This window comes from Rhincodon typus, chromosome 38, assembly GCF_021869965.1.
Source record: "Rhincodon typus isolate 14 chromosome 38, sRhiTyp1.1, whole genome shotgun sequence".
NCBI classification, from domain to species: Eukaryota; Metazoa; Chordata; class Chondrichthyes; order Orectolobiformes; family Rhincodontidae; genus Rhincodon; species Rhincodon typus.
Window position 1 is genome coordinate 6,590,290 of NC_063369.1, and position 14,517 is coordinate 6,604,806.

A 14,517-nucleotide genomic window follows, 5' to 3' on the forward strand; every position below is an offset into this window, starting at 1 on the left:
TCCTCCCCCTCGCATCACCCCATCTTCAGCATGTAATACCAACCATCAGGAACCCCTGTTGAAACATCGACTTTCCTGCTCCTCTGATGCTACCTGACCTGCTGTGTTCCTCCAGCTCCACACTGTATCGACTCTGACTCCAGCATCTGCAGTTCTTACCATCTCCGAATAATCATGAGATTACTACACCCATTTTTTCTTAAATTTCAAAAATATACTTTATTCATAAATTATCTATAAGTAAACAAAACAAGTACAAAACAGATCCATACAAAATACAGTGAAATGTTGATATTTCTCATTACAGCTTCAATTCAGTTACAAAAAAAAAGCATATGCTAATCACGAAAGGAAAATAGTTACATTCCCATCAAGGCTACGAGGGTACCAGGAAATGTATAGGCCCTCATTATGAAAACCGAAAGGACTGTGGGAGCTGTAAATTAGAAACAAAAAAAACCCCAGAAATTGCTGCAAAAACATTCTGAGTTCTGAGGAAGGGTCACTTGACCCAAAACGTTAACTCTGCTTTCTCTCCACAGATGCTGCCAGAAGTGCTGAGCTTTTCCAGCAACTTCTGTTTTTGTTTGTCAGGCCCTCATTATACTTTGGCAGAAAGACCTTAGCCAGCCGTCTCCTCCTTTCTCTACTTGCAGGGTCTCAACCCTCATGGACCACGACCTCTGACTCTTCAGCCTTCTCCTTCAGGATATGATGAAACCAATCGGTGACATCCTTGACCCTGGCACCAGGGAGGCAACATACCACCCTCGTGTCATACCACCAGCTGTGGAAGCATCTATCTGTTGCCCTTACGATCCAATCCCCTGTCATTACTTTTGTTACAATTTTATCCCCACCCTGTACAGCTGAGCTGCTCGTGGAGCAAAAGACTTGGCTTTCGCTGCTGGGGCTTGTCTCCCACAGCACTTAAAGGATGTTAGTAAATCAGATGGATTTTCACTACAATCATTGATAGTTGTCACGGTGACTGAGAGAGAATTCCGCATGAATTAAATGCTTAAACTAACTTCCACTGGTTGGGATGGTGGGATTTGAACACATGCCTCTGGATCACTAGCTCAGCAACAGTGCCACACAATGTCTGTCTCGTGTGCACACGCTCTCTCTTTGTGACAAAGCATTTTTACTCTGCTTCCTTGTACTTACAAAGGTATTACAGAGAAGGAACAATGGCTCTGTTGACTTCTACAGAGGATGGGACGATTATAAACGGGGCTTTGGGACTGCTGACGGTGAATATTGGCTGGGTGAGTAGGGGATAAAGGGCTATGTCATATAGCCAGGAGGCCATTTGGCCCATTGTGCCAAAGTTGGCTCTTTGAAAGAACTGTTCTGTGATTCCCAACCTCCTTTACCCCTCCCCATAACCCTTCAGCTTTTCATTTTTTTGAAAGTTTATTAAGATTTTTGTAAATCTATTAAATTTGCTTCCACCATTCTTTCAAGCACATTCCAGATCACAATAATTGTGTCAAATATAACTTGCCAAACCTTGATCTGGGTGTGTAGGTCCACAGATTACTGAAAGTGGCAGCACAGGTAGATAAGGCAGTATAAAAGGCTTAAGGCATGCTTGCCTTCATTGGAAGGGACATTGAGTATAAGGATCGACAAGTTATGCTGCAGTTTTATAGAACTTTAGTTTAGCCATGCTTGGGATATTGTGTACAGTTCTGGTCACCACACTACCAGGAGGATGTGGATTCTTTGGATGCTTACAGAAAAGGATTACCAAGATGTTGCCTGGTATGGGGGATTTTCGCTATGAGGAAAGGTTGGATACACTGGGTTTGTTTACACTGGAATGCAGGAGGTTGAGGGGTGACCTGATAGAAGTCAAGAAGATCATGAATGGCATGGACAGAGTGGAAAATATGAGGTTTTTTTTCCCAGGGTGGAGGGGTCAATAACTAGGAGACACAGGTTCAAGGTGTGGTGGGGGTAGAGATGGTGTCAAAAGAGAGGTGCAAGTTTTTGACACAAAGGGTGGTGAATGCCTGGAATGTGTTGCCAGAGGAGGTGGTGGAAGCAGACACAATAGCGGCATTCAAGAAACACCTGGACAAATACATGAATAGGAAGGGAATAGAGGGATACGGATCCTGTAAGTGAAGACAGTTTTAGTATGGAAGGGTAAAATGTGTCAGTGCAGGCTTGGAGGGCTGAAGGGCCTGTTCCTGTTCTGTATTGTTCTTTATTTTGCCATTTATCCGGAAATGTTCATCCCTTTGGTAGCTGATTCTTCCTGCTAGTTGGAACTGTTTCTTAGTAAAATCTCTGACAAAACTCCAAATTTTCACTAGCTCCACCAAATCACCCATAACCTTCTCTGCTCAAAGGAGAGCTGAATTTTGGATCATTGCTAGCTTCACTGGATTTTTTTTTAAAAACAAAAGAAATTTGCGTCACAGCAATGACAGAGTCAGAAACAGTCAGTAGGTTTTTATGAAAAATGTAAAACCTAGAACAATGTTAGGGCATAGGACAATTGTTTTATCATCTTTGACATTTTCTCATTTTGTTTTGGCTGTCTAGTTTCTTGTTATTTAATTTGTATCTCTTCCTTAAAAATGTGTTGCTGTGCCAACCTTTGATGTAACACATCAAAACACAAAGGAGATACTCTCGCACTCCCCTTTCTGCAGAATTCTAAGAGTGGATTTTTGCAATCACACATGCCCTGAAGCAGCAAATAGCCTTTTTTAAATCCTGTAATCATTCATGGGATTTGGGTGTTGCTAGCAAGCCCAGCGTTTGTTTTGCATCTCTAGTTCCCTTGAATCAGTCACTTCAGAGACCAGTTGTAGAAGCAACCACATTGCTGTGCATCTGGGCTCTCCTGTAGACAAAATAAACTGCATTTTAGGATGACAGGTCCTGTCACGCAGGCGCGCTGCCAAAGGAAAGATGGCAGCTTTGGCTCTGGTGACAAGAGGCTATTAACTCAGATGGCCCAGGCCCCAGCTTATCCTTTGGGGACACGGGTTCGAATCCCACCAGGCCAGCTGCAGAGATTGAAAACGCTGGGAGTTGAGCTAAGTGTGGGAATATGGTGGAGTGTATCTGGCTGCAGCTTCTCTCTGACCACTTAGATTGGTTGGAGCAGGAATTGGAAGCACTGAGGAGCATACAGAGGGCAGAGAGCATAACAGGTAGTAGCTTCAGGGAAGTGGTCACACTGCAGGTTCAGTCAGGTAGATGGAAAGATGGCAGCTTGGCCCCGATGACAAGAGACTAGTAACTCAAATGGCCCAGGCTCATCATCGGAGGACATGGATTCAAATCCCATCAGGCCAATGCAGATACTGGAGAAGGCAGGACTTGAACTCAGGCGTCCTAGCTCAGAGGTAGGGTAATGACCACTGCACCACCAAAGGAAGCCTACTTCCTTTGGGTCTACAGTTAACAAGATAATTAAAATTGCTAAGGAGGAGGAATGGGATAAGATGTCAGTACTTAAAGTTGACAGAGTGTGCTGGGACTGGATGAAAGGCATCAAAGGATGTTGAAGGAAGCGAGAGCGGAAATTGTACTTGCTGTAATCTTTGGATCTTCCCTGGATTTGGGAGTTGGTGCTGGAGGAATGGAAAATCGCAAGCCTTGCTCAGAAAAATGTAAATATCGCCCCAGCAATTGTAGGCCAATCAGTGCAACTTCCAGTGGTGAGGAAATTTCTAGAGACAATTACATAATTGGCTCAATGGACTGAAGAGTGGCAGATGGAGTTTAATTCAAATAAATGTGAGGTATTGCATTTTGGTAAAACAAACATGGGCAAGATTTATACAATTAAAAGTAGGGCCTTGGGTAGTGTTGTAAAACAGACAGACCTAGGGGTTCAGATTCATAATTCTTTGTGTCACATGCAGACAGGGTGGTTAAAAAAGTGTTTAGCACACTCGCCTTCATTGCTCAGACCTTTGTGTTTTAGGAGTTGGGACGTCATATTGAGATTGTCTGTCCTTAGCATGCCGCAGTGCTTCGGTGAATCACATGAAAACTGGAGGAAGAACGTCTCATCTTTAGACTGGGCACTTTACAACCTTCTGGGATTAATATTGAGTTCAACACCTTCAGAATGTGAATGCACTCCCATTCCTTCTCTTTTAGCTTTACTTGTTACATACTCTGTCGCCATGTCCTCTCTCCCCGCTGCCATTCTAGAGGGGCTGTCTGTTCTTTCCAGTCTGGCAGTTGGAAACACCATTGTACATAAGTCATTAACGATGGCAGTGCAGCTAGAGTGAGCTGTTAATAAAACAAAGTATCCTAGACTTTATTAATAAGAGAACAAGAGCAGGGAGGTTATGCCAAAATTTTTGGCAAAGAATGGCATCTGAAGGAAAATTCTTGGCCGGTGTCTGAGTACCCAGCTCCGTTCCCTCTCACCTAGTTCTCTCTTTTCTCCACTCCCTGCAGGGCTGGAGAACATACACTCATTGACTGCCAGGAGGCAGTATGAGCTGAGGATCGACTTGGAAGACTTTGAGAATAAAACCGTGTACGCAAAGTACAGGCTGTTTGCTCTGTCACCCAATGCCATTAATGCAGAGGAAAATGGATACAGGCTCCAGGTGATGCACTTCATTGATGGAGGAGCAGGTAATTTATCTGCCCAGGAGATCCTTTAGGCCTACTCCTGTTCACCTTCACTGGGTGTCAGCCGTGACTCAGTGGGTAGTGTTTCACTGTGAGATTGTGTACTGATTATAACAAGGTCAGTCAGATGAGCCTCATAGAATAGGAGTTCCCTACTGGGCCTGTTAATCTGATCCAGTCAGGGAGCCCTGGCTGACAGGTAAGAACAGGAGCGTCAGACACTCTGTTCACTCTGATAGCCGGCTCTGAGGGAACTGGATCAGTGTCGAGGACTCTCCACATGTAAACACTGGGTGACTTGGTGAAGGGATACCGGCCTCTGTGGAGTTATTTCAGTTTGTCTACTTGGATCATCTCCGGCCAGACATCAAGGTCTGTCTTCAAACATTATTAACACTGGACGCAGAATGATCTGTCAGTAGCTGCAGTTCCAGCAGAGCATGTGGTGTACCTCAGAGGCTGGTCTGCATTCTCCTTAAACCCCACCTCCTACACGCAACGCACTCACTCTGAGTCCGAAGGCCTTGGGTTCAAATCCCATACCAGAGCCTTGAGACAAACGTGAGGACACTTGGGGGCAGCACTGAGATATCATCAAACTGTTGGAGGTGATGTCTCGCAGACAGGTTGTTAAATGTTCTCGGGTACACGTAAAATATCGCTCAGAATTATCACAAAGAAAAAGGGGAGGTGTTCTCTCTGGAGCTCTGTGAATTGTGCAGCATATTGTAATACGTGTGGGAGCTTGCCGTGCCTGAATTAGCTGCTGTGTTTCCCACACTCAACAGTGACTATGCTTCAACTGCACTCCACAGACAGAAAGGCAGCTGGGACCATTTTGAAAATTGCTATGTGAATGCAAATGTGTTGTGTAGTTTTATGTTAAACAGCTTGGAACATCCTCGATTGGTGTTGAGCTGGGTGTTTTGTGGTAGGTCTAACAACCTTCCCTCACCGGCCTCATTGACCATCCTGTCCAATTTTGAAGGCTCTTTCTCTGAGGAGTATAAATTTTGCTGAGATTGACCTTGCAGATCCTCCAAGAGCAGAAATCTCATCTGTGCAATTCCCCCTTTTAATTCTATCCAGACTGGGTGTAGCCATGTTTCCAGGTCACTAATGCTAGTTGTCTTTGGGATTCCCTCATGTTTAGGGATATATAATAGAAAAGATATTTTTCGGTGAATTAAGTGGACCAGTGATCTCTGCTGGAAAGTGTAGCTCTTAAACATTGAGTGAAGAGAGTTATAGAGTCATACAGCATGGAAACCTTTTGGTCCAACCAGTCCATGCCGACCATAATCCCAAACTAAACTAATCCCACTGCCAGCACTGGGCCCGTATCCCTTGAAACATTTCCTATTCTTGTACGTATCCAAATGTCTTGTAAGCATTGTAACTGTACCTGCATCCACCACTTCCTCTGGAAGCTCATTGCACACACAAACCACTCTCTGTGTTAAAAAAAAATTGTCCCTCATGACATTTTTAAAATCTCTCTCCTCTCACCTTAAAAATATGCTCCCTAGTCTTGAAATACCCCACCCTAGGGAAAAGACACCGACCATTCACCTTATCTCTTACCCCTCATGATTTTATTAACCTCTGTAAGGTCATCTCTCAACGTCCAGCGAAAAAAGTCCCAGCTTCTCCTTGTAACTCAAACCCTCCATTCCCAGCAACATCTTTGTAAATCTCTTCTGAAACCTCTCCAGCTTAATAATATCCTTTCTATAACAGGGAGACCCAGAGCTGGACACAGTACTCCAGAAGATGCCTCACCAGGTTCAGCTGTGATGCACCTCATGATTGAATAGCCATATGATATGGAGAGTGGGGGCCGATAGCTGAATGCCAATGGGGAATGAGAGCCTTCCCATGGCAGGGTCGGAGAAGAGGAGGAACAGGCTAAATCAATCTTGCGTCCAGATTAAAATGAGCTCTTTCCTTTGCGATTAACCAGTCTGCCTGGTGTGATTTATTGCAGGTGACTCTCTTGCCTATCATAATGGACTCAAGTTCAGTACATTCGACAGAAATCACCAGGCTCCCCTGAACTGTGCAGAGAAATGCTCTGGGGCTTTTTGGTACAAGTCATGCCATACAGCAAACATCAATGGTCTTTACTTAAAAGGAGCACATTCCTCCTATGCCAATGGAATCCACTGGGCCACATGGACTGGATATTACTATTCCCTCAAAGCTACAGCAATGAAAATGCGACCAATCTCTTTGCCATTTCCTGTTTAGAAGGTGCAGCTGCAGTTCTCGACCCTGCGTTCACGAACTGTATTCGTTGTGTTTTACAGTTCTCCTTCAATCCATGTTCCATAAGTTCTGCTCATAAAGTTCATGCTGCAGTACCTGTGTCTGCCTGCCAGTGTACTGGCGGCGCAATTGAGCTCACCAGCTCGCTGGTGCCATCCTCTGACTCTCATTGGTACTGCTGCACATTGGGAAAACAAAAACCTGGTTTTGTTTTGGGCAATGGTTCAACTGGTTGTTTTTTTCAAATCTATCTCCTGCCAATAATGCTTACTTTTTTTTGTGCAACTGTGTGGCATTTTTCTCTTCTCAATTCAGCAAAGCTAAGTGATCCTCGACACAAAAACAGAAGTTGCTGGAAAAGCTCAGCAGGTCTGGCAGCATCTCTGGAGAGGAATTAGAGTTAACGTTTTGGATCTGGTTACCCTTCCCCAGGGCTGGGGAGGATCACGGAGTGACCCTTTGAGTGTAGCAGCTGTCATAGTGTGGGATTGGCCACAGTCAGTGTGTGAACAGCAACACAATGGGGATTGGATAATCTGTTCTAACAAGGCTGGTTGAGTGTTGCAAATAGTTTGGGGCAGCAAAGAGAATATAGCTCTTCTTTTCTGGGATAGTGCCAACTGATCTTTTACTTTCCCCTGTGAGGGCAGATGGGGCCACTCTGTCAGAAGGCAGTGTTTCTGAGAGTGTAGCACTCCCTGAGCTACAAGGTCAGCCTTAGTTACTTCAGGGGTGGGATTTGAACCACCTACCTGCTGAATCAGCGGTTAAAGTGCTGCCACTTGGCAAAGGCTGACTCTTAAAGCAGAGTAGCAGCGGATTATTGGAGTTGTTACCTTTCGACGTCCTCTTTGGGAGAGGCCAACATACCCTTTTAGATAACTAAATGCTAATTAACACAAGTCACAATTTTCTGCGCTTTTGGCTTGGGCTGGACTGAATGACATCCCTATCTGGGATTTATTGTTTTTCTCTGTCTGACATTACTGATGTTCGTTGCACATTCCAAGTTGGTCTCGAATTGAATGACTTGCTTGGTCGTTTCAGGGGACAGTTAAGAGTCAACCCCGTGCAAAAGGAATTCATCCATGCATTTTTCATTGAGAGAAAGGTCTTGGAGACTGCCAATTGCTGCAGTCCCCATGGTAACACCCTGACCAATCAGAGTCTGGCCTGAGGTTAGTCAGCTAGCAAAGATTGACAGTTAACTGTGGCGTCTCTGCGCCAATAGCGATCCGACTAATAACCCCCCTCTGCTCCTGCTTTATAGCTTGCTGTTCTCTTTCCAAGTTTAGTTTCTTGTGTGTCAGTCCAGATGAGTGCAGGATGAATTGCTTCAATTTCACGTCTCTCTCTTTAACAGCATAAAGATGCATTTTCTTTTCAATTTCAATTTACATCACCTTGGCAGGCCCCATCCAATGCATTTCCAACCCCCTGCCCTAATTCTAACTGTACAGTGTCGAGAAAACTGAGTTTTCATTCTAAACTCCACAGCCTGTATCTTTGTGAAGGCATTGTGTCAAGCAACACTGCCCTAATAATTATTTTAGTCCTATTACCTTATAAATGAAGCTGAAGTAACATTCAAAAAGGCTTCACTGTTGGTTTTAGAAAAAGACAAAGCTTCACAACACATCCCTGTAGGTTCAGACTCCTGCTTTTCCAGAGAAACGTACATGACAACACTTGATAAGAGAAACTCACCCAAAAAACTTGTGTCACCAGGAAGTGTTTTATTGCTGTCAGAAAGATCACTCGATGTTGGATTTGAAAAGATGAGTTGACACTGTTAATCCTGGAATTCTTGCAACCTTGAGACACATTATAATCTGAAATCGCAGACACTAAAGATTTGAAAATTGGCCGCACTGAGTCCCAATCAGTTTCACTTTCCGAGGGTAGACATTTGATTTGATTTATTTATAGTTACGTGTATTCATTTATACATACAACAAAAAGTGTTGGTTAGTCTCATCACTCTCTGGTGCCACCTTAAAACACAGAAAATAAACCAGAATATAGAGCCAGGAAGAATAAAACAATAAAGTTCACCTTATAGTCTTAGCTGAGTAAAGTAGGTGGTCTTTGGAACAATTCCTGCTTCTAGCTCAGCCGTGGGCCTGGATCTGGGCTCCTCCGTCCTGATGCCTGGAGTCCCTGAAGCGAAGGCACTACTGTAACCGCGCTTGGCCATACACGGGCCACTGGTGGAGGAAAGGATCATCACTCTCCAGCACCATCCTGCCTCCACTGATACTGCCAGCCCCGTACGTTCACACTGAGCCGACCTGGGAGGCAATGGCCTAGTGGTATTAGTGCTGGACTATGGGGTGACATGGTGGCTCAGTGGTTAGCACTGCTGCCTCATGGTGCCAAGGACCTGGGTTCAAATCCAGCCCTGGGTGACTGTGTGGAGTTTCCCTATTCTCCCTGTGTCTGTGTGGGTTTTCTCTCACAGTCCAAAGATGTTGGATTGGCTGTGCTAAATTGTCCATAATGCCCAGAGTTCTTTAGGTTAGGTGGGTTAGACATGGGGGAATCAGGGGTTGGGGAAATGGGTCTGGGTGGGATGCTCTTTGGAGGGGCGGTGTGGACTTGTTGGGCCGAAGGGCCTGTTTCCACACTGTAGGGATTCTATGATGATGCCTTCATTGAAGCCACTGTGCTGGTGTCATAGTGTCCTGTCCAGCTCCATTGGCAGGTGCCCAGGCCTAGCTATGGGCCCAAAGCCACAACACAGCCCATGGGTCTGGGATGGGGCATTAAGCCTGGCACCTGCTCCTCACCCACTGAGAGACCATGGGCTGGGATGGAGCCATGTCCGCCTCCTCCTGGCATTTCTACTGCCACTGGACGTCTCCTCCTTCAACATTTACTTGGCCTCGCTGCTTCCCACGCCATCATCGTCCGCCTTTCCACACAGGGACCTCTCTCCCTGATGCTGCATGTTTCAAAAGACACGTTCAGCTTGCCATTGATTTTTGTTCAATGGAAGGGCTATCGACATCTTGTAGGAAATTGATGCTGAGGCTGGGCACACCCGATCAGTTAAGCAAATGGATGGGGAACCCTGAGGCCCTTTCTTACAACATTGTTCATGTTGTGCTGCGGTAGCAATACCGGAGAAAGCCGTATCTGAGACAACCATTGATGTTGTCACATGGCCTAGAGAAGTAATGCACTGGATTTCAGCTCCAGTCTCTGTATAGTCTCGAATCCCACCACTGCAATATTTACTGATGGGACCTCTTGCTTGTTTAGAATTTAAAAAGAAACCCATTGCTATGGGTCTGGAGTTACGTATAGGTCAGACCAGATAAAGATGGAGGATAGAGTCACAGAGCTGTATAGCACGGAAACAGACCCTTTGGTCCAACTTGTCCATGCTGACCAGTTATCCTAAATTAATCTAGTCGCATTTGGCTCATATCCCTCTAAACCCTTCCTATTCATATACCCACGCAGATGCCTTTTACATGTTGTAATTGTACCAGCCTCCACCACTTCCTCTGGCAGCTCATTCCATTCACACACCACCCTCTGTATGAAAACATTGCCCCTTAGGTCCCTTTTAAATCTTTCCCCTCTCACCTTAAACCTATGCCCTCTAGTTGTGGACCTTGGCTATCCATTCTATCCATGCCCCACATGATTTTATAAGCTTCACATTTATCTGAGTTAAATTCCATCTCATAGGCCCATCTGGTCAAGATCCCATTGTACTCTGAGGTAACCTTCTTCACTGACCACTACACCTCCAATTTCGGTGTCACCTGATTCTCTTCCTTAAAGAAGATTGGTGAATGAGGTGGGTATTTTTCACACTCAATAATGGTTATTATGGTCACCCTGGCTGATAACAGGTTTATATTTTGGAATTATTGATTGAATTTCAAATTCCAATTCAGCCTCCAAGCATTAGTCTGTGCCTCGGAATAGCTAAGTCAGCAACATCATCACTGTGCCACAAAGTTAGGCAAATCCTGCACCTTCCTCAGGAACTGGGTCTTCATACTGAATGCAAGCTCCCAACTTTGTTATGTGGAGTCAGCAGGAATTCTGCTTAGTTTGCAAGCCAAGCTGCTTGTATCTTTTACAAAAGCAGAAGTTGCTGGAAAAGCACTCCCTGTTGTTAGTCACTAACAGTACCCATTAACAGCTATTCACCCTCCCAGCCTGATCATTATCAACTCCTGTGTCTATCCAACTGCTCTACTCTCTCTTTGATCTCTATCCTATCGTTTACTCTCTACCCCATTCCCCCTCACTATTTTCTGCATATAAAACAATATTTTCCCAGCTACCATCAATTCTGAGGAAGGGTCACCGGACCCGAAACATTAACTCTGAATTTTTCTTCACAGATGCTGCCAGACCTGCTGAGCTTTTCCAGCAACTTCTGTTTTTGTTCCTGATTTACAGCATCCATAGTTCTTTCAGTTTTTGCTTGCACCTTTTGCTGTTTCTACCTCTCAGACGACTGCAGACACACAGGACAAAACTGAAGCATCTGTCTATCTGTGATATTCCATGGATACAGAAGGGTGCAACTGGTCTCAAAATAGCCCTCTACCTGCTTCACCATGGCAATGAGAATCACATGAGCCTTGTATCTAAGTAAAATTGCTAATTAATTACTGGGGTCCCAACTTCCTTGCATCTTAGAAAGTAAAGGGCTCATTTACAGCACAATTGTTTGCAATTTGATATCTGTAACACCAGGACAAAGCAGCCCCCACTTGATAGGCACCACATCCACAAGCATCCACTCCCTCCACTACCGATGCTCAGTAGCAGCAGTGTGTACTATCTACAAGATGCACTGCAGAAATTCACCAAAGATCCTTAGCATCTTCTAAAGCCCCTTCCATCCAGAAGGACAAGGGCTGCAGACCTTTGGGCACACCTGCAATATCCGCTCCGAGCCACTCAACATCCTGACTTAGAAATATATCGCTGTTCCTTCACTGTTGCTGGGTCAAAATCCTGGAATACTCTCCCTAAGAGCATTGTGGGTCTACCCACAACAGTGGTTCAAGAAGGCAGCATTGCATGACCTTATATCTGTTCCCCCATCAGGCCAGGAGGTTGTGCAATAGTGTCATGAGCCATAAGTTAGTATGGGTAGCCCTTGTCTCTCAGTACCCGTACAACTGGACCTTCAAGCACACCGGGTACCTGAGAGTGCCCCAGAAATATAGGAACCATGACAGCTGCTAGGGTTAATGGTCACATCCTTCCAGGAAGTGGCCTTTCCCATTGATGAGCTCACATTGTGGTATGGCCCTCACTGTGTACAGTGTACAGTCAGTGGCACCCTGAAGCTCAGAGAATCCAGCTATGTTCCCAAAACCCACTGCCCAGGCTACAGCACTGACCTTGTCATGGGGAAACAAATCAAACTGCTGTGAACGGTCAGTACCCTGAAGAAGCATGACTGGGAGATATCACATGGGTCACCTGCTGATCTCTGCAAGGAGCCACTATCATACACACAGCAGGTTCAAAGCAGCTGTCACCTTCACATCCACTGAGAGAGTCTAACTGCACACACACACATGCACACACACACACATCCACACACACACACACACATCCACACATATTCACACACACATCCACGCACACACACGTTCACATACACACACATCCACACATATTCACACACACACATTCACACACATTCACATGCACACGCATTCACATTCACACACACATTCACACACATACATATTCACACAATCACATACACACACACATTCACATTCACACTCACACACATTCACATACACACACATTCTCTCACACACATCCACACACACACAGATACACATACATTCACACACACACACATTCACACGCATACACACACACGTTTACACACACACATTTACACACATTCGCATACACACACATTCACACACACAAACACACGTGCATTCACACACACACACATCTACATACAACACACATTCACACACACATTCACACACATTCACATGCACACACACATTTCACACACACACATTCACACACACACACAGTCACACAACACACACATACAATCACACACACTGTCTCACACACATCCACACACATTCACACACACACACCACACACACATTCACACACGCAAACACGTTCACACACACAAATTCACACACACCCACACACTCATTCATACACACGCATTCTCTCTCACACACACATATTCACACACACACAGACACTCATACATACACATACACACACACACACACATACACACACACATTCAAACGCACACACCCACACACACACCCACACACACACGCGCACGCACATACGCTGACACACACATACATTATCACATATCCATTCACATACATAGACACACACAAACTCACGCACACACACATTCACACGCACACACATTCATGCACATTCAATCACATGCACACACTCTCTCTCACGCACACACTCACACACACTCATTCACACAGACACACACATTTACATACACACACACATTCACATACACGCATATTCACATACACGCACATTCACATACACACCCACTCACACACATTCACCCACACATACATCCACACACATTCACCCACACACAGTCTCACACACACACACCACCCACACACACACACAGTCACACACACACACCACACGCACACACACGCACACACACACTCACATTCATGCACATTTATACTCACACAGTCACACACACACTCACGCACACACACATTCACGCACATGCACCCATACATACACACACACACAACCACACACACACACACACACACACAACCACATACTTACACACACACAGAAAACCACATACATACACACACACGCAACCACACACACAAACACACACACTTTCTTGACTGTTATCTGTAACGGAGGAGTGTGTGGGTTAGGAGGAGAATACAGGGAAGGGCAACAGATGAGTTGCTAATTCAGACATGATGGAGCAAATGGTTTCCTCCTGTACCCTTATTGAGAGGGGTGTGTGATTGTCTGGACCAATTTGTCTGACACACCCCAGTCTCTGTTGCTCTTCCTGGAAACTTTAGACCCCTTTGTCATAATTCAATGTGTGTGTCAGAGATAACCTGCAACAATAACAAAGTCCCAGTGAGTCAAAACAACACTGCATGGTAATGCCACTGGACTGGTAACCCAGCACCTCAGGTTAACGTTCCAGAGACATGGCTCTGGAGACACTATGGTAGGTGGTGACACATGAATTCAATTTTTAAACAAAAAAATGGAAAGAATCTAGCCTAATGCCAACCATGTAACCACGTATGATGTACGAAACATCCACCCAATTCTCTGATGCCCTTTACGGAGGGAAATCTGCCATCCTCACCCAATCTGGTCTACATGTGACTCCAGACCCACCGGGTTGTGGTTGGCTCTTAACTGCACTCTGGGCAATTAGGGATGGGCAATAAATGTCAGTGATGGCCACATCCCAGGAACGTATTAAAAATATTTCCAAATTGCAAATAAATCAAAATGCACTTGGATGATTGAGTTTTTTTGAAGAGTTGACAAAGAGGATTGATGAAGGCAGAAGAGTAGACATTGTCTATATAGACTTCAGCAAAGTGCTAGACA

At 45.0% G+C, this 14,517-nt stretch overlaps 1 protein-coding gene across 2 annotated transcripts in view; it reads left to right on the plus strand.

The window, feature by feature from the left end:
* Positions 1–6,874, plus strand: part of LOC109914396 (microfibril associated protein 4) — a 16,396-nt gene extending 9,522 nt beyond the window's left edge. For both annotated transcript variants that reach the window (XM_048618009.1, XM_020513990.2), the window contains exons 3-5: positions 1,175–1,271; positions 4,444–4,626; positions 6,611–6,874. In XM_048618009.1, the coding sequence (XP_048473966.1) occupies positions 1,175–1,271; positions 4,444–4,626; positions 6,611–6,873 (543 nt within the window). In that variant the 3' untranslated portion in view covers position 6,874. The remainder of the gene's footprint in view (positions 1–1,174; positions 1,272–4,443; positions 4,627–6,610) is intronic.
* Positions 6,875–14,517: the final 7,643 nt, after the last annotated feature.